This window comes from Lagenorhynchus albirostris, chromosome 8 (genome assembly GCF_949774975.1).
Source record: "Lagenorhynchus albirostris chromosome 8, mLagAlb1.1, whole genome shotgun sequence".
NCBI lineage: Eukaryota > Metazoa > Chordata > Mammalia > Artiodactyla > Delphinidae > Lagenorhynchus > Lagenorhynchus albirostris.
This window is the reverse complement of record NC_083102.1, coordinates 5247489-5271267: the sequence shown is the minus strand read 5'-3', so window position 1 is coordinate 5271267 and position 23779 is coordinate 5247489. Positions and strand designations below refer to the sequence as shown.

At 39.9% G+C, this 23779-nt stretch overlaps 1 protein-coding gene and 1 pseudogene across 1 annotated transcript in view; one reads left to right on the top strand and one right to left on the bottom strand.

Annotated features, from left to right (window-relative positions):
- The window catches only part of GALNTL5 (polypeptide N-acetylgalactosaminyltransferase like 5), a 128589-nt gene that overhangs the window by 87956 nt on the left and 16854 nt on the right, over positions 1-23779 (top strand). Inside the window, exons 8-9 of the mRNA XM_060155882.1 lie at positions 12842-13091; positions 18505-18622. Coding sequence (XP_060011865.1) covers positions 12842-13091; positions 18505-18622 — 368 coding nt within the window. The remainder of the gene's footprint in view (positions 1-12841; positions 13092-18504; positions 18623-23779) is intronic.
- LOC132524060 (tRNA-splicing endonuclease subunit Sen15-like) lies at positions 21803-22331 on the bottom strand (annotated as a pseudogene).

Genomic DNA, 23779 nt, shown 5'->3' with positions numbered 1-23779 from the left:
ACCACAATCCCTAGAGAAATTGTGCAAATAGATTGCTACAGGAAAGCAGAAAGGAAGCTTCCACTCAGGGAAAGATGAAGAATATATCTCCCAACTTTTAACTTCAGTGAGTAATTCAGTTTTGAACATTCCACAAATATTTTTTTGGAAGGAAGTATGGGAAAGTTCCTTTATCAGCCAGATTGAACCTCATGCCCTTCAGTTATTTCAGATCCTAAGGAGAGAAGTTGGTTTAATCTGGGAAGACGGGGTTTTAGATAAGATACAGATGATTGTATGTAAGTTCTCTCTATAAACAATAAATAGAGCAATCCTTTCTATAACTCCGGAGGCCAACAGAAGTCAAACAACTGCTCCACTTCCTGGCAATAAACTTAAATAAATATTTTGACATTCCCACAAAATATTCTTGTAAGTGTGGGAAGCAGCCAGGAGGGACCCCAGTACCCCTTTGCTCTCATTAAAGTGTGTAAGTTTCCCCCAGAAAATGCCTTAGGATGAGTGAAAAATAATCAAGTTTCACTGAAATGTAGGGGCTAGGTAGCTTGTTCCCACATGCTTTGTAATTTAATTAGTACTCAGAAAAACTCAATATTACTTTACATGTAGTATAATTTTTAATTATTTTGCAATTTATAATACTATATTTGTGGTCTTCCTGGGTCATTCAAATTGTCAAAGTTGAAAATATTTAAATCTTTAAATGCCAAGTGTATGTACGCTATATATGATAAAGAGGACACCGCAAGTTAGTATGGGAGAAAGGCATTTTTGGGGGTTTTGTTGTGGTTCTTTTTTAATGGCCCTCAAACAATTAGTTATTTGAGAAAAATTTTCATCTTCATTTTATACGAGACACCAAATGAATTCTAGCTGGATTAATAATTTTATTTTTAAAAGTCAAACCATTAAGTTGTTATAAGAGAAATTTTTAAACAGAAAAAGAAAACAGATTAATACTTACCCGTTCTACAAAGAAGAAATTTCAAAGCTTAAAACGAATGGACTTGGGGCTTCCCTGGTGGCGCAGTGGTTGAGAGTCCATCTGCCAATGCAGGGGACGCGGGTTCATGCCCCGGTCCGGGAAGATCCCACATGCCGCGGAGCAGCTAGGCCCGTGAGCCATGGCTGCTGAGCCTGCGTGTCCAGAGCCTGTGCTCCGCAACGGGAGTGGCCACAACAGTGAGAGGCCCGCGTAAAGCAAACAAACAAACAAACAAAACCCAATGGACTTACAAGTTCTCATCACAAGAAAAAAAAATTTTTTGTAACTATATATAGTGACAGATTTTAACTAGACTTACTGTGGTGATCATTTTGAAATATATATACAAGTATCAAATCATTACATTGTACAACTGAAATTAATATGTCAATTATACCTTTAAAAAAAAAGGTAAAAACAGCTTACTACACAAAATGAAAAACTGTAAAAAATGATAAAATTAAATAACAATAGGCTGGGGAAATAGTATAACTAAGACAGATAAAAAGTTAATATTCTTACAATGTAAAATGTACATACCAAACCATTAAAAAAAAAACAAACCATGACTCCCATACCTAAATGGTCAAAAGATATAAACATTTCATTTGCAAATGGCTAATCACCTGAAAAAAAGTTCAACCTCACCAGTAAATTTTTAAAAATTAACCAGATATTATTTGTTTATTGAGGTGAGATATATACTTAACATAAGATTGAAATGAACGATTCAGGGATGTTTAGCATAGTCACAATGTTGTCCAACCAGCACCCCATGCAGTTCTGTAATATTTTCATCACCCCAGAAGGAAACCCCATACCCATTAAGCAGTTTCTTCCCATTTCCCCATATCCCAGCCCCTGGCAACCCACAATCTGCATCCTGCCTCTGGGTTTACTTTTCTGGATATTTCATATTAATGGAATCGTACCTTTTATGTCTGGCTCTTTCACTAGCATAATGTTTTTGAGATTCATCTACATGCGTCAGCACTTCATTTTTTTATGTCTGGATAATATTCCATTGTATGCATATATACAGTTTGTTTCTCCATTCATCTGTTGGTAGACATTTGGGCTGTTTCCTTCTTTGGGCTATTGTAAGGAGTACTGCTGTGGACATGCGTATACATGTATACATTTCAATTCTTTCTATTTTTATTTTATTTATTTAGTTTTTGGCTGCGTTGGGTCTTTGTTGCTGCGCATGGGCTTTCTCTAGTTGCGGCGAGTGGGGGCAACTTTTTTTTTTTAACGTTTTTATTGGAGTATAATTGCTTTACAATTGTGTGTTAGTTTCTGCTTTATAAGAAAGTGAATCAGTTATACATATACATATGTCCCCATATCTCTTCCCTCTTGTGACTACCTCCCTCCCACTGTCCCTATCCCGCCCTTCTAGCTGGTCACAAAGCACAGAGCTGATCTCCCTGTGCTATGTGACTGCTTCCCACTAGCTAGCTATTTTACATTTGGTAGTGTTTATATGTCCATATATACACTACCACTCTCTCACTTTGAGCCAGCTTACCCTTCCCCCTCCCCACGTCCTCAGGTCTATTCTCTGGTAGGTCTGCATTGTTATTCCCGTCTTGCCCCTAGGTTCTTCATGATCATTTTTTTTTTTTTTTAGATTCCATATATATGTGTTAGCATACGGTATTTGTTTTTCTCTTTTTGACTTACTTCACTCTGTATGACAGACTCTAGGTCCACCCACCTCACTACAAATAACCCAATTGCGTTTCTTTTTATGGCTGAGTAATATTCCATTGTATATATGTGCCACATCTTCTTTATCCATTCATCTGTCGATGGACACTTAGGTTGCTTCCATCTCCTGGCTATTGTAAATAGAGCTGCAGTGAACATTGTGGTACATGACTCTTTTTTTTTTTTTTTTTTGGTGGTACGCGGGCCTCTCACTGCTGTGGCCTCTCCTGTCGTGGAGCACAGGCTCCAGACGCACAGGCTCAGTGGCCATGGCCCACGGGCGCAGCCGCTCCGCAGCATGTGGGATCTTCCCGGACCGGGGCACAAACCCGTGCCCCCTGCATTGGCAGGCGGACTCCCAACCCCTGCGCACCAGGGAAACCCTGCGCCACCAGGGAAGCCCTCTTTTTGAATTATGGTTTTCTCAGGTTATATGCCAGTAGTGGGATTGCTGGGTCATATGGTAGTTCTATTTTTAGTTTTTTAAGGAACTTCCATACTGTTCTCCATAGTGGCTGTATCAATTTACATTCCCACCAACAGTGCAAGAAGGTTCCCTTTTCTCCACATCCTCTACAGCATTTATTGTTTGTAGATTTTTTTTTTTTTTTTTTTTTTGCAGTATGCGGGCCTCTCACTGTTGTGGCCTCTCCCGTTGCGGAGCACAGGCTCTGGACGCGCAGGCTCAGCGGCCATGGCTCACGGGCCCAGCCACTCCGCGGAATGTGGGATCTTCCCAGACCGGGGAAAAAACCCGTGTCCCCTGCGTCAGCAGGCAGACTCTCAACCACTGCACCACCAGGGAAACCCATGTTTGTAGATTTTTTGATGATGGCCATTCTGACTGGTGTGAGATGATACCGCATTGTAGTTTTGATTTGCATTTCTATAATGATTAATGATGTTGAGCATTCTTTCATGTGTTTGTTGGCAATCTGTATATCTTCTTTGGAGAAATGTCTATTTACGTCTTCTGCCCATTTTTGGGTTGGGTTGTTTGTTTTTTTGATATTGTGCTCCATGAGCTGCTAGTAAATTTTGGAGATTCATCCTTTGTCAGTTGCTTCATTTGCAAATATTTTCTCCCATTCTGAGGGTTGTCTTTTCATCTTGTTTATGGTTTCCTTTTCTGTGCAAAAGCTTTGAAGTTTCATTAGGTCCCATTTGTTTATTTTCGTTTTTATTTCCATTTCTTTAGGAGGTGGGTCAAAAAGGATCTTGCTGTGATTTCTGGCATAGAGTGTTCTGCGTATGTTTTGATAGTGTCTGGCCTTACGTTTAGGTCTTTAATCCATTTTGAGTTTATTTTTGTGTATGGTGTTAGGAAGTGTTCTAATTTCATTCTTTTACATGTAGCTATCCAGTTTTCCCAGCACCACTTATTGAAGAGGCTGTCTTTTCTCCATTGTATATTCTTGTCTCCTTTATCAAAGATAAGGTGACCATAGGTGTTTGGGGTTATCTCTGGACTTTCTATCCTGATCCATTAATCTATATTTCTGTTTTTGTGCCAGTACCATACTGTCTTGATTACTGTAGCTTTGTAGTATAGTCTGAAATCTGAGAGCCTGATTCCTCCAGCTCCATTTTTCGTTCTCAAGATTGCTTTGGCTATTCGGGGTCTTTTGTGTTTCCATACAAATTGTGAAATTTTTCGTTCTAGTTCTGTGAAAAATGCCATTGGTAGTTTGATAGGGATTGCATTGAATCTGTAGGTTGCTTTGGGTAGTAGAGTCATTTTCACAATGTTGATTCTTCCACTCCAAGAACATGGTGTATCTCTCCATCTATTTGTATCATCTTTAATTTCTTTCATCAGTGTTCTATAGTTTTCTGCATACAGGTCTTTTGTCTCCCTAGGTAGGTTTATTCCTAGATATTTTATTCTTTTTGTTGCAATGGTAAATGGGAGTGTTTTCTTAATTTCACTTTCAGATTTTTCATCATTAGTGTATAGGAATGCAAGAGATTTCTGTGCATTAATTTTGTATCCTGCTACTTTACCAAATTCATTGATTAGCTCTAGTAGTTTTCTGGTAGCATCTTTAAGTTTCTCTATGTGTAGTATCATGTCATCCGCAAACAATGACAGTTTTACTTCTTCTTTTCCAATTTGGATTCCTTTTATTTCCTTTTCTTCTCTGATGGCTGTGGCTAAAACTTCCAAAACTGTGTTGAATAATAGCAGTGAGAGTGGGCAACCTTGTCTTGCTCCTGATCTTAGTGGAAATGCTTTCAGTTTTTCACCATTGAGAATAATGTTGGCTGTGGGTTTGTCATATATGGCCTTTATTATGTTGAGGTAAGTTCCCTCTATGCCTACTTTCTGGAGGGTTTTTATCATAAATCGGTGTTGAACTTTGTCGAAAGCTTTCTCTGCATCTATTGAGATGATCATATGGTTTTTCTCCTTCAATTTGTTAATATGGTGTATCACATTGATTGACTTGCGTATATTGAAGAATCCTTGCATTCCTGGGATAAACCGCACTTAACCATGGTGTGTGATCCTTTTAATGTGCTGCTGGATTCTGTTTGCTAGTCTTTTGTTGAGGATTTTTGCATCTATGTTCATCAGTGATATTGGTCTGTAGTTTTCTTTTTTTCTGATATCTTTGTCTGGTTTTGGTATCAGGGTGATGGTGGCCTCGTAGAATGAGTTTGGGAGTGTTCCTCCCTCTGCTATATTTTGGAAGAGTTTGAGAAGGATAGGTGTTAGCTCTTCTCTAAATGTTTGATAGAATTCACCTGTGAAGCCATCTGGTCCTGGGCTTTTGTTTGTTGGAAGATTTTTAATCAGAGTTTCAATTTCAGTGCTTGTGATTGGTCTGTTCATATTTTCTATTTCTTCCTGGTTCCGTCTTGGAAGGTTATGCATTTCTAAGAATTTTTCCATTTCTTCCAGGGTGTCCATTTTATTGGCATATAGTTGCTTGTAGTAATCTCTCATGATCCTTTGTATTTCTGCAGTGTCAGTTGTTACTTCCCCTTTTTCATTTCTAATTCTATTGATTTGAGTCTTCTCCCTTTTTTTCTTGATGAGTCTGGCTAATGGTTTATCAATTTTGTTTATCTTCTCAAAGAACCAGCTTTTAGTTTTATTGATCTTTACTATCATTTCCTTCATTTCTTTTTCATTTATTTCTGATCTGATCTTTATGATTTCTTTCCTTCTGCTAACTTTGGGTTGTTTTTGTTCTTCTTTCTCTATTTGCTTTAGGTGTAGGGTTAGGTTGTTTCTTTGAGATGTTTCTTCTTTCTTAAGGTAGGATTGTATTGCTATAAACTTCCCTCTTAGAACTGCTTTTGCTGCATCCTATAGGTTTTGGGTCGTCGTGTTATCATTGTCATTTGTTTCTAGGTATTTTTTGATTTCCTCTTTGATTTCTTCAGTGATCTCTTGGCTATTAAGTAGTGTATTGTTTAGCTTCCATGTGTTTGTATTTTTCACAGATTTTTTTCCTGCAATTGATATCTAGTCTCATAGCCTTGTGGTCAGAAAAGATACTTGATACGATTTCAATTTTCTTAAATTTACCAAGGCTTGACTTGTGACCCAAGATATGATCTATCCTGGAGAATGTTCCATGAGCACTTGAGAAGAAAATGTATTCTGTTGTTTTTGGATGGAATGTCCTATAAATATCAATTAAGTCCATCTTGTTTAATGTATCATTTAAAGCTTGCGTTTCCTTATTTATTTTCATTTTGGATGATCTGTCCGTTGGTTAAAGTGGGGTGTTAAAGTCCCCCACTATGACTGTGTTACTGTCGATTTCCCCTTTTATGGCTGTTAGCATTTGCCTTATGTATTGAGATGCTCCTATGTTGGGTTCGTAAATATTTACAATTGTTATGTCTTCTTCCTGGATTGTTCCCTTGATCATTCTGTAATGTCCTTCTTTGTCTCTTATAATAGTCTTTATTTTAAAGTCTATTTTATCTGATATGAGAATTGCTACTCCAGCTTTCTTTTGAGTTCTATTTGCATGGAATATCTTTTTCCATCTCTTCACTTTCAGTGTGTATGTGTCCCTAGGTCTGAAGTGGGTCTCTTGTAGACAGCATATATACAGGTCTTGTTTATGTATCCATCCAGCCAGTCTATGTCTTTTGGTTGGAGCACTTAATCCATTTACATTTAAGGGAATTATCAATATGTATGTTCCTATTACCATTTTCTTAATTGTTTTCGGTTTGTTATTGTAGGTCTTTTCCTTCTCTTGTGTTTCCTGCCTAGAGAAGTTCCTTTAGCATTTGTTGTAAAGCTGGTTTGGTGGTGCTGAATTCTCTTAGCTTTTGATTGTCTGTAAAGCTTTTAATTTCTCTGTCAAATCTGAATGAGATCCTTGTTGGGTAGAGTAATCTTGGTTGTAGGTTTTTCTCTTTCATCACTTTAAATATGTCCTGCCACTCCCTTCTGGCTTGCAGAGTTTCTGCTGAAAGATCAGCTGTTAACCTTATGGGGATTCCCTTTTATGTTACTTGTTGTTTTTCCCTTGCTGCTTTTAATATTTTTTCTGTGTATTTAATTTTTGATAGTTTCATTAATATGTGTCTTGGCCTATTTCTCCTTGGTTTTATCCTGTATGGGACTCTCTGTGCTTCTGGGACTTGATTAACTATTTCCTTACTCATATTAGGGAAGTTTTCAACTATAATCTCTTCAAATATTTTCTCAGTCCCTCTGTTTTTCTCCTCTTCTTCTGGGACCCCTATAATTTGAATGGTGGTCCAGCATTTAATATTGTCCCAGAGGTCTCTAAGACTGTCCTCAATTCTTTTCATTCTTTTTTCTTTATTCTGCTCTGCAGTAGTCATTTCTACTATTTTATCTTCCAGGTCACTTATCCATTCTTCTGCCTCAGTTATTCTGCTATTGATTCCTTCTAGAGAATTTTTAATTTCATTTATTGTGTTGTTCATCATTGTTTGTTTGCTCTTTAGTTCTTCTAGGTCCTTGTTAAATGTTTCTTGCATTTTCTCTATTCTATTTCCAAGATTTTGGATCACTTTACTATCATTATTCTGAATTGTTTTTCCAGTGGACTGCCTATTTCCTCTTCATTTGTTAGGTCTGGTGGGTTTTTACCTTGTTCCTTCATCTGCTGTGTGTTTCTTTGTCTTCTCATTTTGCTTAACTTACTGTGTTTGGGGTCTCCTTTTCACAGCCTGCAGGTTCGTAGTTCCCGTTGTTTTTGGTGTCTGCCCCCAGTGGCTAAGGTTGGTTCAGTGGCTTGTGTAGGCTTCCTGGTGGAGGGGACTAGTGCCTGTGTTCTGGTGGATGAGGCTGGAAATTGTCTTTCTGGTGGGCAGGTCCACGTCTGGTGGTGTGTTTTGGGGTGTCTGTGAACTTATGATTTTAGGCAGCCTCTCTGCTAATGGGTGGGGTTGTGTTCCTGTCTTGCTAGTTGTTTGGCATAGGGTGTCCAGCACTATAGCTTGCTGGTCGTTGAGTGGAGCTGGGTCTTGGCATTGAGATGGAGATCTCTGGGAGATTTTTGCCGTTTGATATTACGTGGAGCTGGGAGGTCTCTGGTGAACCAATGTCCTGAACTTGGCTCTCCCACCTCAGAGGCACAGCTCTGACGCCTGGTTGGAGCACCAAGAGCCTTTCATCCACACGGCTCAGAATAAAAGGGAGAACAAAAGAAAGAAAGAAAAAGATTTAAAAAAAAAAAAAGTTATTAAAATAAAAAACAAAAAATAATTAGTAAAAAATTTTTTTCAAGTAATTAAAAAGAAAGAAAGAAAAACCAAACCAAAAAACAAATCCACCAATGATAACAAGCGCTGAAAACTATACTAAAAAAAGAAAACGGACAGACAGAACCCTAGGACAAATGGTAAAAGCAAAGCTATACAGACAAAATCTCACATAGAAGCATACACATACACACTCACAAAAAGAGGAAAAGGGGAAAAAATAATATTTCTTGCTCCCAAAGTCCACCCCCTCAACTTGGGATGATTCGTTGTCTATTCATGTATTCCACAGATGCAGGTACATCAAGTTGATTGTGGAGCTTTAATCCGCTGCCCCTGAGGCTGCTGGGAGAGATTTCCCTTTCTCTTCTTTGTTCTCACGGCTCCCGGGGCTCAGCTTTGGATGTGGCCCCGCCTCTGCGTGTAGGTCGCTGGAGGGCGTCTGTTCTTCGCTCAGATAGGACGGGGTTAAAGGAGCCGCTGATTCGGGGGCTCTGGCGCACTCAGGCCGGCGGGGAGGGAGGGGCACGGCGTGCGGGGCGGGCCTGCGGCTGCAGAGGCCGGCGTGACGTTGCAGCAGGCTGAGGCCCGCCGTGCGTTTTCCCGGGGAAGTTGTCCCTGGATCCCGGGACCCTGGCAGTGGCGGCCTGCACAGGCTCCCCGGAAGAAGGGTGTGGAGAGTGACCTGTGCTCGCACACAGGCTTCTTGGGGGCGGCAGCAGCAGCCTTAGCGTCTTATGCCCGCCTCTGGGGTCCGCGCTTTTAGCCGCGGCTCGCGCCCGTCTCTGGAGCTCCTTTAAGCAGCGCTCTTAATACCCTCTCCTCGCACACCAGGAAACAAAGAAGGAAGATAAAGTCTCTTGCCTCTTCGGCAGGTCCAGACCTTTCCCCGGACTCCCTCCGGGCTAGCCGTGGTGCACCAACCCCCCGCAGGCCGCATTCACGCCGCCAACCCCAGCCCTTTCCCTGGGATCCGACAGAAGCCGGCACCTGAGCAGACAAGCCTCTCGGGCTGGTGAGTGCTGGTCGGCACCGATCCTCTGTGCGGGAATCTCTCCGCTTTGCCCTCTGCACCCCTGTCGCTACACTCTCCTCTGTGGCTCCGAACCTTACGCGGGGGCTACTCTTCATTGTGGTGCGTGGGCTTCTCATTGTGGTGGCTTCTTTTGTTGCGGGGCGCAGGCTCTAGGCACGCGGGCTGCGGGCTCAGTAGTTGTGGCGCATGGGCTTAGTTGCTCTGTGGCATGTGTGATCTTCCTGGATCAGGGCTCAAACCCGTGTCCCCTGCATTGTCAGGCGGATTCTTAACCACTGTTCCACCAGGGAAGTCCCTGAATTCTTTTTAATATGTGCCTATTAGTGGAATTTCTGTGTCACATGGTACTTCTTCTTAACTTTTTGAGGAGCTGCCAAACTGTTTTCTGCAGCAGCTGAACCATTTACATTCCCACCAGCAACGTATGAGAGTTCCAATTTTTCCACATCCTCACCGACACTTGTTATTTTCTGTCTTTTTTGTCTTGTTTTAATTCTAGCCATCCTGGTAGATATGAAGTGGTACCTCACTGTGTTTTTAATTTGCATTTCCTTAATGACCAATGATGTTGAGCATCTTTTCTTGTGCTTGTTGGCCATTTATATATCTTCTTTGGAGAAACAGATGGTATTTTTCACCTATCAAATTAGCCGACATGATTTTAAAATGTTTGTGTTATGTAATATTATAGAAGCTATTTTAAGTGAAAAATGCAAAGTGTTAATTGAACAGTGTGTGTGCTGCCAACAGTAAAAAAAAAAAAAAACTATGTTTAAAAATGGGGCTCTTTTTAGCTCAGTTTTGATTGAGGCATGAAGACAACAGATGTTATATTCCAAAGTGAGTTGTCGGACACAGTACCATAAAGAAATTTCAAAATAGATATCTGAGAAGCAAACTCAGCTACACTGAATCAGATCGTTAGAGTTAGAGATGATTTTTAGAGAAAGCTGCTTGCTAAATCCTGGTTAGAGGAACTTGATGTGAATTTCCTGTGTTGGGGGCTCAGCACATCCTCAGACATCAGTACAACAAAACCAGAAACCTGTTGGGGGTGAAGAGAAATGAATGGTTGTTGGCGTCTCACCTGAGAATCAAAAGGGCAGAAGAAGGGCTGTGGCTAGCTACGGAACGAAGGACATTTGCTTCAGTGTTAGTATCTGTTCTGATGGCAGAGTTTGCTCAGGCAATGGATGTTTGGGTAAGAGAGCAATAAAGGTCATCTTAGATCATGTCCAATGGGGCTATCTAGAAGGATGGACAGATCTCAGCAGAGGAGAAGCTAGAGGTCGAACACAGGACCCTAAGTTGCTGAGGTGGGAGTCTAGACCACCCGGATAGAATGCATTTGCCCAGTTTATGGGAACTGCAGATAAGAGACTACCAGGGCTGGGAAGGGGGGTGGTCCTCAAAATCACCATGCAGCCACACCGTAATAGAAGGAGTCAGCTCAGAGCACCCTGCTCTCTCACCAAGAAAGAACTTCCCTGCCCCATTCACTTGTCTCTTACCCTCCTTTGCTTTAGTGAGGTCTGAAACCACAGAGGGTAAGCTGGGGAAGGAGACCAGTAAGGAAGAGCTAAGAAGATTTAATGCAAAGGCAAGTGACCCTCCCACAGGGCCACCTGGTTGGGGGGTGGGTTCTGCATGCAGGCAGGGAAGCTTGGATTGTAACAGGGGCCTGAAAATTCTAATTGCTGAATTGAGACTGTTTTCAACTTCCGCTGTCTAATAAGACTTCCAGTTAACCTAAGAGAGCAGAGAAGTCTTGGGGCCTGCTCTGTTTTGTAACCAATGGCAGGGAATGGACCAGTCCTCCCTATAGATTTATTTATTTACTTATTTATTTTTGGCTGAGTTGGGTCTTCGTTGCTGTGTGTGGGCTTTTTTCTAGTTGTGGCGAGTGGGGGCTACTCTTCGTTGCGGTACGCAGGCTTCTCATTGCAGTGGCTTCTCTTGTTGCAGAGCGCAGGCTCTAGGCATGCGGGCTTCAGTAGTTGTGGCTCGTGGGCTCTAGAGCTCAGGCTCAGTAGTTGTGGTGCACTGGCTTAGGTGCTCCACGGCATGTGGGATCTTCCCGGATCGGGGCACAAACCCATGTCCGCTGCATTGGCAGGCGGACTTTCAACCACTGCGCCACCAGGGAAGCCCTTCATGGTATCTATTTAACCACAAAAGTTTTTAGTTTTGATGAAGTCCAGTTTACCTGTTTGTTTGTTTTTTCTTCTGTTGCTTGTATTTTTGGTGTCATACCTAAGAAACCATTACCTAACTCAAGGGTCGTAAAATGTATGCCTGTTTTCTTCTAAGAGTTTTATAGTTTTAGCTCTTACCTTTTGAGGTCCATTATCCATTTGACTTAATATTTGTGTTTGGTATGAGTTAGGGGGTCCAACTTCATTCTTTTCATGCAGATATCCAGTTGTCTCAGGATATTTATTGAAAAAAATGATTCTTTCCCAATTGAGTTGTCTTGGTACCCTTTTCAGAAATCAATTGACAATAGATGCTTCGTTTATTTCTGCACCATTAACTCTATACCTTTGGTCTATAAGTATCTTATGCCAATATTATATTGTTTTGATTATTGTAGCCTTTTAGTAAGTTTTGACAGCAGGAAATCCTTCAACTTTGTTCTTCTTTATCAAGATTGTTTTAGCTAATTTGGATCCCTTGCCTTTCCATATGAATTTTAGGATCAATTTCTGTAAAAAGAGCCAGTGGGATTTTGATAAGGATTGAATTGCATCTGTAGATTGATTTGGGAGATTATAAAACATTTTAATAATACTAAGTCTTCTGATCTAAACATAGGATGTTTTCATACTTTCCTATGATTTTATGTTGGCTACAAGAAAAAGTCTAACCTCTGCACCTGAGTTTTGAGGTCCCTTCCAATTTGAGACCACCTAATATATTTTAACACACATATTCTTTATTTTGGCCATACCAGGTTTTCCCATGTTCTCAAAGCAGAATAGACCCTCACTAAAGCTTGAATTCAAGAGGAAAAATAATTATGCATCTTTGCATCTCAAGCACCAAACTAAGTACCAAGGAAGGTTTCCTTGCAGTAAACATTTGCGACATTGGGTTGATCAATCTAGGCTGAGATAAAATGACATTTTAAAATTGAAGGTCAGCTCAGTTCCATCTGCTTCTTTAGAATCTTCCCCAGACTCCTCTCTAACCCACAGTTCACCAGCTTCTTCTGAGTGTCTGTGGCACATGATGTCCTGCATTTTAGATACAATATAAAATATGTGTTTCTTGTCTCCTGCCAGTGAAGCTGAAAGCACCTTAATAGCCAAACACATAGTAAATGCTGGACAAATGCTTGTCGCCTTGATTTGGGTGTTTCCTACACATGCACTAACACTCGCCTGTTCTTGCCTCCCCAGGGGATGTTCTGGTGTTCCTGGATAGCCACTGCGAAGTGAATAAAGTATGGCTGGAGCCCTTGCTGAATGCCATTGCCAAGGACCCCCGAATGGTGGTGTGTCCACTGATAGATGTCATTGATTATGTGACCCTGGAATACCAGCCCTCTCCTGTTGTCAGGGGAGCTTTCAACTGGTATCTGCAATTTAAATGGGATCATGTTTTCTCTTATGAGATGGATGGACCAGAAGGGCCTACTAGACCTATCCGGTGAGATTTCTTCTGATAATGGAAAAATAGCACGTAGGTATTGGGAGCAGGGGGAAGCTTTCAGAGATTATGACTTTGATTTCATGAGCTTAATGAAGAGAAATATTTTATTATTTAACTTGTTTCTAAAAGTCTGTAATAACAGAATGTGGTAGGTTTTGTTTCTTTAAGTTTCGCTCACTGGGAATGAGCATCTCACCCCAGTTCGGAATACCACCATGGTTAGTATCCCTCTGATTTCAGAGGTCCAGCTTTAAAATGTGGACTTGGTTCTCAGGAACAAGTTGCATGTTTATCAATGATCAAAATACTAGCACTGGGCTTCCCTGGTGGCGCAGTGGTTGAGAGTCCGCCTGCCGATGCAGGGGACATGGGTTCGTGTCCCGGTCGGGGAGGATCCCACATGCCGCGGAGCGGCTGGGCCCGTGAGCCATGGCCGCTGAGCCTGCGCGTCCGGAGCCTGTTGCTCCGCAACGGGAGAGGCCACAACAGTGAGAGGCCCGCGTACCGCAAAAAAAGAAAAAAAAAAAAACAAAACTAGCACTGTGGATAGCCCAGAAAAAGTCGATGTCTTTGCTAAATTCATGTATAAAATATTTATCCAAGTGCTTCCATCTGTAATTTTATAGGTTGAGATGAATGTGATTTTCCTGGAATATCAGCCTTGGAAAATATATTTCTAAATGTGAGAATCATTTGAATGTTATGACTTCTAACTGCACTTATGAGGTTATTTCTCAAGAGACTTCCTCCAGATCACTCCCCACATTTACTGATAACTTTGACACCAGGCTCACTTCTCCTTTAATGTTAACCTCTTTGTTTTACAAACCACATGAGTCAATTTTCTAACACCATAGCCTAGCAAAAGTCCTTGATCTTTGCCTCTATTTTAATTTAGCTAGAGCTGTGTGATCTTGAATGAGTTACTTAACCTCTCTGCACCTTATTTCTTTATCTGTAAGTCTGGAGAATAACAGTACTTCACAGGGCTCTTATGAGAATTAAATGACATATATCAAAGCTTAGAACAGTATCTGTCCATAATAAGTACTGTATAAATGTTAGATATTTAATATTATTCCTACAGCCATACCCTGGATCTTCACCTTCTAAATTACCACTTATCCCTCTCCTTGGCCACAACCCAGGACCCTCCTGGCTTTTTCCTGCTCTGTTCCCCCCACGCCCACCCTTGGACATCATCAAGATGTCCAGTTCTTTGATTTCTCTTTTTACCCCTCACAGTTTTCTTTCTGCTTCTGTGGTCTAGACTTTCTGATCTATGAATTCTCTTCTCTTCTGCCACATCCCACTGCACTTCTGCCACGATAGCCCTGTAAAGCTCCAACCCTGGTTCAATTCCACCATCTATTTCCTTTGTTCCTTTAAGAGATGTGAATTGATTCTTCTGCACATTGATGGTCTCCAGCCTCATGCCGCCTTGCAATCCTTTTATCCACTCATTCCCAGAAGTGGGTATTCCCATTCCACTTTAGTATTTCCCTTAATCCCAATAGCTGCCCCTGCCCTGAACCCCTACTCTTAGTAAGCAAACTGACCTCTTAAATCAAGGATGAAATAAAGACTATCTAAGAATTGGGAGGAATGATTGGGAAATCATATAGTATCAATACTTTATGCCAGAACTGTAATGGATTATGCAGCCATTAAGCATGACCACATATGAACACCGTATAGCCATCTTCCAGATCTCCCATTGCCTTCTCTAATCCAGTGATTAAACAGCTCCAGGAGACCCGTCCTTTGTGATGATTCTCATATCACATCTGTCCATCTCTCTGACAGTCCTCATGGCCCAAGCCATCACTGCTCCAGGCTTAGACTCTACACCCTAAGGGACAGTCTGGCCTACAGCTCCTCCTCTTCATTCCCATCTCTCTGTTGCTACGTTAATTTTCTTGAAACCCCACTTTGCACATGTCACCCGTCTTGCTTATTGTCTTTCCACTGCCTTTAGGATAACATGCAGATTCCTTCGTATAACTTCGAATGACTCTTCGTATGACATAACTTTGTATGACTCTGTTATTTCCTCTGCCCCAGCCATCACTTGTTAGCTGTTTAGGGCTGCCATGTACAGCTGCACAGGCTGTGCACTGCACATTTCCAGAAGGCACTGTTCACAAAGACTATAGGTAATTAGCATCCCTGGAGTTGTGAATTAAGGCAGCCGTTAGGGGACTTCCCTGGTGATCCAGCGGTTAAGATGCTGCGCTTCCACGGCAGGGGGCACAGGTTTGATTCCTGGTCGGGGAACTAAGATCCCAGATGCCACAAGGTGCGACCAAAAAAAAAAAAAAGGCAGCCCTTAGCTGGGCCAGTTACCTCTCTCAGCTTCAGTATCTTCATGTGTAAAATGATGATGATAATAATAATACCTACCTCTCTGGATTACTGAGGGCCTTAAATGAGCCAATACTTGTAAAGCACATAACTAAAGGCCTGACACAGAGGAAGGGATCAGTATAAATGGTAGCTATTGTTAATGTTACAGACTTCAGGATGAAAAAGAACAAAGTTATACTTCATTTAAATAAAACTTAATATGTAACAATCATGATTTACTAAAAACTTAAAAACTAAAACATCAATCTTTTGAGTTCATCTCAAAGTAATCTAAAATGAAGTTACTTTTAGTAAGAAGTAGCTGAAATATTCCATTTACCAAAAAATTGACTTATAATTTTTGTAATATTTCTGTATCTCACATTTTAAGTATTTTTTAGGCTGTAAAAATTCAATTTGGAAATTGGATTTCTAAGAGTCAGTTGCTGAAAAGTAACATTTTGGAACTCTAATACACTGTTAGTATATATACATTTGTAAATGCTTTTTGAAAATTTGGCAATATAAATTAAAAATTTTATAAATATTCTTATTCTTTAATGCAATAATTCTACTTCTTACAATTTATCTTTAAGGAGTTGAGAGATAGGTCCAGAAATATATATTGTATCAATATTTATTTTAGTAAGAAAATCAAAACAACATAAATGTTCAATATTGAAATGGTTAAAAAAGTATATTCATATTTTGTAGAATATTATAGAGTTAAAATTTTTGAAGGCTAGTTAACTAAAAAGGAAAATTCTCACAATATGTTAAATTTTAAAAAATCAGGCCATAAAAAACTTACGTCAGTATAATGTGGAATCTAAAATATGATACAAATGAACTTATTTACAAAACAGAAACAGACTCACAGACTCACAGACATAGAAAACAAACTTATGGTTACCAAAGGGGAAAAGTGGGAGAGGAATAAATTAGGAGTTTGGGATTAACATATATACACTACCTTATATAAAACAAATAATCAACAAGGACCTACTGTATAGCACAGGGAACTATATTCAGTATCTTGTAATAACCTATAATGGAAAAGAATTTGAAAAATAATATATACATATGTCTATTTGAATCACTTTGCTGTACACCAGAAACTAACACAAAATTGTAAATCAACTATACTTCAATTAAAAAAAACAGTATAATACCAATTGTGTGATTATATATGTATATATTACATATGGAATATATATTATACATATGATATGTTATAATACAATTATAATGTATAATATATGTAAGAAAAAAATAGGTTGTTTTAAAGAGTTAAAGGAAAAAAATTAATTTTAGATATTAGCCATGAATTAGCATTCATATCTGAAGATATATTTTTTCCCCTACTTACAATAGTTCTAATGACAAAAATAAAAGGTGGGTGAAACTTAGAACAAGCAAGGAAAATCGTGGCCTTAAGCTTCTACCAACGACACTTGTGGCCCCCAGGGAGAGGGACATGCAGGGACCAGCTTCGTCCAGTTACCAGATAGGATGACTCCTAGCAGACTACAGGCATGCTGTTCTCTCTCACAAATAAAAAAATAAAATGATTTTATTTTATCAGCCATTTCCCCTTTCCTTTTCTCTCCTTTGTATTAAACCACCTAGAAAGAGTCATCAGTATCACTCTCTCCAGTTCTGTTAAACTGTTCACTCGACTTTAAGCTCACTGCAGTCAGGCTTTGCCCTCCCCGCTAGCTTCACACTGTCGTGTCCAGTCCTCAGTCCTAGTCTTACGTGGCCTGTCAGCCGTGTCCATGCTGCTGGCCTCTCCCTCCTCTTTGACGGGCACTCTTCCCATGGCCTCCAGATCACCAGAGCCCCCAGCTCTCGCTCCTACTTCACCGCTGGTTTATTCCATGCCCTTTGCTGATTCCTCCTCTTCTCCCCGACCTCTCACTGCTGAAGTGCCCAGGGCTCTGTCCTCTTCACCTCCCCTCGCTCACCCATTGCTTCTCATCCACCTTGTACTGGTGACTCTCAGGCTCCGACCTCTCTCAGAACACCAGACTCCCCTATCCAGCTGCCTACTGGCATCTCCACTTTCATGCTGAACAGACACCTCAGATATGTCCAAAACTGAATCTTCCCACCAAAAACTTCGTTCCACCGTAGCATTCCCCGTCTCAGTGCATGGTAACTCTAGGGGCTTCCCTGGCGGTCTAGCGGTTAGGACTCCGCGCTTCCACTGTAGGGGGCACAGGTTCCATCCCTGGTTGGGGAACTAAGATCCCACATGCTGCAGCGCGGTCAAAACAGACAAACAAACAAACAAATCAGTGAATGGTAACGCTATCTTCCAGGTTATCCAGGCCAAACTTCCTCCAACCCTGCACATCCCACCCATAGCAAGTCTGCTGGCTCCATCTTCAAAACCTATACAGAATTCAGCCACATCTCATCTCCTTCATTGCTATACCCTTATCCAAGATGCCATCATCTTCCTCTGGGACCATCACAACCACCTCTAACTAGTCTCCCTACTTCCACCTTTGCTTGTTGATTAACTAATTTATCCCTAACACATCATAGTGGCTTTACATAGACTTTTTGGAACAATGAATGAATGGATCTGTAATTATTTTCAAACTACATAGTTTGGTATTATTGGGCTCTGCTGTTGGCCCACCAAAAAAGATGCTATGTAACATTATGGTTTTCCCAGAAGTAAATATGACAATTCACTTAATGCCTTTAGAAAGGGAGATCTCTAAATTCCCACTACCCAATTCAATCATCATCGCTGTGGGAAGCTCACGTACTAAAGAAAATTTTCCCTGTCACCAAGACAACGTTTTAGAATAGATTGCTTACAAAATTTGACGAGAGCTAAGTTAAAGCTATTGTTGCCTGTTTTGTGGTAGTTGTGACTTTACCTTAGTAATTTTACATACTTCAATGTATATTAAGATAATTTTGGTGTTAGTTAGTATGGGTGTTTTCTAGTTTTTAACTGTTATGACTAATATTTAATATAGTTTTGGCCAAAATCCATAATGACTGAATTTATGGAATAAATTTAATATTTGTGTGTCCTTTTTAGGTCACCTGCAATGGCTGGAGGAATTTTTGCTATAAATAGGCATTATTTTAATGAAATCGGACAGTACGACAAGGGCATGAATCTCTGGGGAGGAGAAAATTTGGAACTTTCACTAAGGGTAATTAAGACTTTTTGTTTTAAATAGTTACCTTTGTACATAGAACGTAAAATCTAACTTCAAGTCCTGTAATGTGCTGTGGCAACGACACCCTGTTTCCCTGCACAAGCATCTGGCGCCATTCAGGTGTCACGTGAAGTAAATGATTTACGGGATTCCTCACAGAAATGGAAAACCTTTAACAAGATACCAGATTTTCTTACCTATGCTTTTTCTAATATATGGTATGTCAGATTAATGTGATATTTTTATCTGTTTGTGGAATCTCTTTTTTATTATTCTGATTGTCTTGGTATTAGTAGTGTGTTGAAAAAACACAGGATTAGGAGGTAGGGGACTTGGCTGTCACTGAATTTATGGGGTATGTTAAGTCTCAGTTTCTCCATCTGTAAAGTGAGAGGATTTGGTAGAAGATGTCTAATAAGTTTTCTCCTAACTCTTAAATCCTGAGATACCTGCTACAACAGGGATGAAACTTGAAAACACGGTAAGTAAAAGAAGCCAGACATAAAAGACCGTATATTTATGAGTCCATTTGTGTGAAATGTCCAGACGAAGCAAATCCATAGAAATAGAAAATAAATTAGTGGTTGCCAGGGGCTAGGGGAGGAGAGTGACTGCTAACAGGTACCAGTTTTCTTTGTGGGGCAGTAAAGTATTCCAGAGCTAGATGGTGGTGATGATTGTACAACCTTGTGAAAATACTGAAAATCACCGAGTTGTAGCCTTTGAAACGTGGATTTCTGGTGGTGTATAAATTATGTCTCAATAAAAATAATAGATTTAATTTTTTAAAAAATCCTATGATATTGAAACACTAGACCTTAGGGTGAGGCTCAGCCCTACCACTCACTTGCTATATGATCCATGGCAGGTCATTCATTTTTCTAGTTCTCGGTTTCCTCATCTGTTAAACAGGAATAAGTAAAAATGCCATTCTCAGAATTTTATAAAGATTTAATGTGGGAATTCCCTGGTGATCCAGTGGTTAGGACTCCCTGCTTTCACAGCTGAGGGCCCGGGTTCAGTCCCTGCTAGGGGAACTAAGATCCCGCAAGCCGCATGGTGTGGCCAAAAAAAAAGAAATTTAATGAAGTAATGGGGGTGGAGAATAAGGTACAAAGTAGATATTCCTGGAGAGTCTGAAGAAAATACTAAGCTATTCAAACGTTTAACATATGTTAATCATAGGTAGTTTTTTGTATTTGACTGAATTCTAATAGATTTTTATAATGATCATTTTGAACTGTGCATAGAAGTCTGGGCTGTGAGCTCGCCATCATTGCCCTTCACATCTTTTTCTCCCTTTTCTCTGCTTTGTCTCTTTTCCCAACAGAGACAACTGGGTATAGAGAAAACAGCTTCATTTATGGCTAAATTCCTATTCTCTCTGAGCTTTAGTTTCCTTACAAGTAAGATGAAGAAAAAAATTCTCTCTATTACAGGGTTGTTGTAAAGATAGGAGTTTATCAGAGCTGCTAAGTGGCAGCCATTATTGTTCCACTTTAATGTTGCTAACTGCTCTTTATACTCTCTGAAATCACCTGCAGCGATTATACTTTGAACTGCGTTTCTCTGAGCATGTATTAAGATGTTCACCAGATTTGCTTTTTGTGTTTTTCCAATTTTTTTCTGCTTTGGATTTTATCTCCCTCTTCCTTCTTTTGGCTGGCTACTTTCTACATTTTTTTAAGGTTAGTTTAAGCACAGTCTTCTCTCGTAATGCTTCAGATACCTTACTTTGAATATAGGAATATCTAGAGCAATATATTTTTCCTTCAAGTCCCTGTTTGGCAGTATCCTATAAGTTTGTTATTTTCATTGCTTTTTTTCCCCTACTCATTTGTTCCCTTCTGATCCAGGCATTATTTTTATTTATTTATTATTTTTTTTAAAAAAACATTTTTATTATAATAAAGTAATACAAATAGAGAAAAACTAAAATATTGAAGAAAGACAAAGTCATGCATTTCCTGCCCTGCCATCCTTTTATAACCAGTTAGTAATTTATTTTGTCATCTTTTTATTATATACTTGGTGTGGTATTTATAGCCATAATCATATGCATTCATACACTTTTGTATCTTGCTTTTTGTTACTAAATATTTTCTCATGTTTTTCAGTATATTCATTATTAATTTTTAATGGATACATAACATACCATTCATTAGCTATATATGTTTATTGACTATTTCCCCAGACCAGGGATTGGCAAACTATGGCCCTGCATTTGCAAATAAGTTTTATTGGAATACAGCCATATCCATTCATTTAGATACTGTCTATGGTTATTTTTGTCCTACAAACAGCAGAGCTGAGAAGTTGTGAGAAAGCCTATATGACCTGAAAAGCCTAAAATATTTCCTTTCTGGCCCTTTCCAGAAAAATTTTGCTCAGCCTTGCCTTAAACTTTTAAGTCATTTATAATTTGGACTATTATATGCCCCAAAATGTCACTTGGAACATCTTTTCCATATAATTGTTTATACTTTAGGCAACTTAATTGGGAGGTATTAACAAAGGTGGAAAACCTGGGTCTACTTAAGAAAGATGTTTTTAAGGTTAACACTGTCCCCTACTATCTCCCTTGTAATATTCTAGCTATGATACAGTACAGGTGGTGGTAATAAGAATGGAAAAAAAGACCCAGTACTCGTGTAGGTAGCAATTCTCTGGTCCCTATTAATCTAGACATTTAATTTTACACTCTGGAGAAGGATATTTTTAGTTTTGATTTAAAGTCAACCAAAGAGGGAAGTAACAGTAATTGCAACATGAAAAAAAGCAGTTGAAAGAATACTTTCTATTGGGGATGAAAAAGCAGACAAAGGAAACTCTCCGGGTGTCAAAGTGTGCGTGAAATGCCACTCCAGGCTAGCTGTAGTGACCAAAAGGCACTGAGAGGGTTGAGTAATGGAAAGAGGTAGCAGCCTCAGCAATGTTCTACCCTTCTGAGCACACCCTAGGCCTAAACTTGTATACAACTATAATTAAACTGTCTCCAGATGAGAAAGTTCTAGAGCAACTAGCCTATATTTTTCAATAAAATTAATTCCTCTATCTGGGAAAGTTTTATTCTTGAAAAGAAAACTTATGGAATGGGCCCAGCTAAGTCAACCCTGACTAGGTCTGAGATAAAAGATGAATCAGGCTGAGGGGTCTCAATCCAATCTTGTGTGAATAAAGCAAGCATCGGGAAATATAGGTGTCATCTTCTAAGGGAAATATTCTGAGGATCTGGCAGCATAAATCCATCAGTAGGTTTGTAATAGACTATTGTGGAGTCAGACTCCACTATGGAGGAAGTAAAAGACATCGGCAAATCTGGATCACCTTGCAATTTTCGAGATGCCTTCAAGATCTCCCTTATCCTGTTATGGCTGAGGGAAGCACTGATGGGTGTAGGCACCACTGTCTGTAACCCTTGTCCTTCTCAGTACCAAGAAGGCAGATGAGCTGGAGATCTGATAATCCCACACAGTTTACTTCATGTGCCAACTTTTACTCTCCATGAGGTCCAGGTAAACCAATATGCTATATAAACTTGGGTGGCATCTCCTATATCTAATTCCATCATTTCTAAATACTTAGAGTGTGTGCCCATCCAGGCGTCCTTGGGGGCCCATGAGGGGGCGCCGCAGCTTTGATCGTCTCCTGGGCGCACATCGCTGCAGCCCGCGGTCAGCTGGGACTCACCGCACTCCTCCATGCCCTGCCGTCCCAGGCATTATTTTTGTAACAGCCATGCCTCTGGTGCTTTTTATTGATTGGTTGATTATTTCTCATTTTATTGCATTGCTCTCTGAGAATGAAGCATATGAAATAGTCCCCCTTTCAGGACCTCGTAATTTAATAAGCACATTCTTGTGTCTGAGAATAGAATCGATTTTGTGAATGATACATATTTAAAAAGTGAGTGTAGAAACGTACACAAGCCTCTTAGATAGCCTCATCCACCAGAGGGCAGACAGCAGAAGCAAGAAGAACTACAATCCTGCAGCCTGTGGAACAAAAACCACATTCACAGAAAGATAGACAAGATGAAAAGGCAGAGGGCTATGTACCAGATGAAGGAACAAGATAAAACCCCAGAAAACAACTAAATGAAGTGGAGATAGGCAACCTTCCAGAAAAAGAATTCAGAATAATTATAGTGAAGATGATCCGGGACCTTGGAAAAACAATGGAGGCAAAGATCAAGAAGATGCAAGAAATGTTTAACAAAGACCTAGAAGAATTAAAGAACAAACAAACGGAGATGAACAATACAATAACTGAAATGAAAACTACACTAGAAGAAATCAATAGCAGAATAACTGAGGCAGAAGAACGGATACGTGACCTGAAAGACAGAATGGTGGAATTCACTGCTGCAGAACAGAATAAAGAAAAAAGAATGAAAAGAAATGAAGACAGCCTATGAGACCTCTGGGACAACATTAAACGCAATAACATTCACATTATAGGGGTCCCAGAAGGAGAAGAGAGAGAGAAAGGACCAGAGAAAATATTTGAAGAGATTATAGTCGAAAACTTCCCTAACATGGGAGAGGAAATAGCCACCCAAGTCCAGGAGGCGCAGCGAGTCCCATACAGGATAAACCCAAGGAGAGATAGGCCGAGACACAGAGTAATCAAATTGGCAAAAATTAAAGACAAAGAAAAATTATTGAAAGCAGCAAGGGAAAAACAACAAATAACATACAAGGGAACTCCCATAAGGTTAGCAGGTGATTTCTCAGCAGAAACTCCACAAGCCAGAAGGGAGGGGCGTGATATACTTAAAGTGATGAAAGGGAAGAACCTACAACCAAGATTACTCTACCTGGCAAGGGTCCCATTCAGATTTGATGGAGAAATCAAAAGCTTTACAGACAAGCAAAAGCTAAGAGAATTCAGCACCACCAAACCAGCTCTACAACAAATGCTAAAGGAACTTCTCTAAGTGGGAAAAACAAGAGAAAGAAAGGACCTACAAAAACAAACCCAAAACAATTAAGAAAATGGTCAAAGGAGCATACATATCTATAATTACCTTAAACGTGAATGGATTAAATGCTCCAACCAAAAGACACAGGCTTGCTGAATGGATACAAAAACAAGACCCATACATATGCTGTCTACAAGAGACCCACTTCAGATCTAGGGACACATACA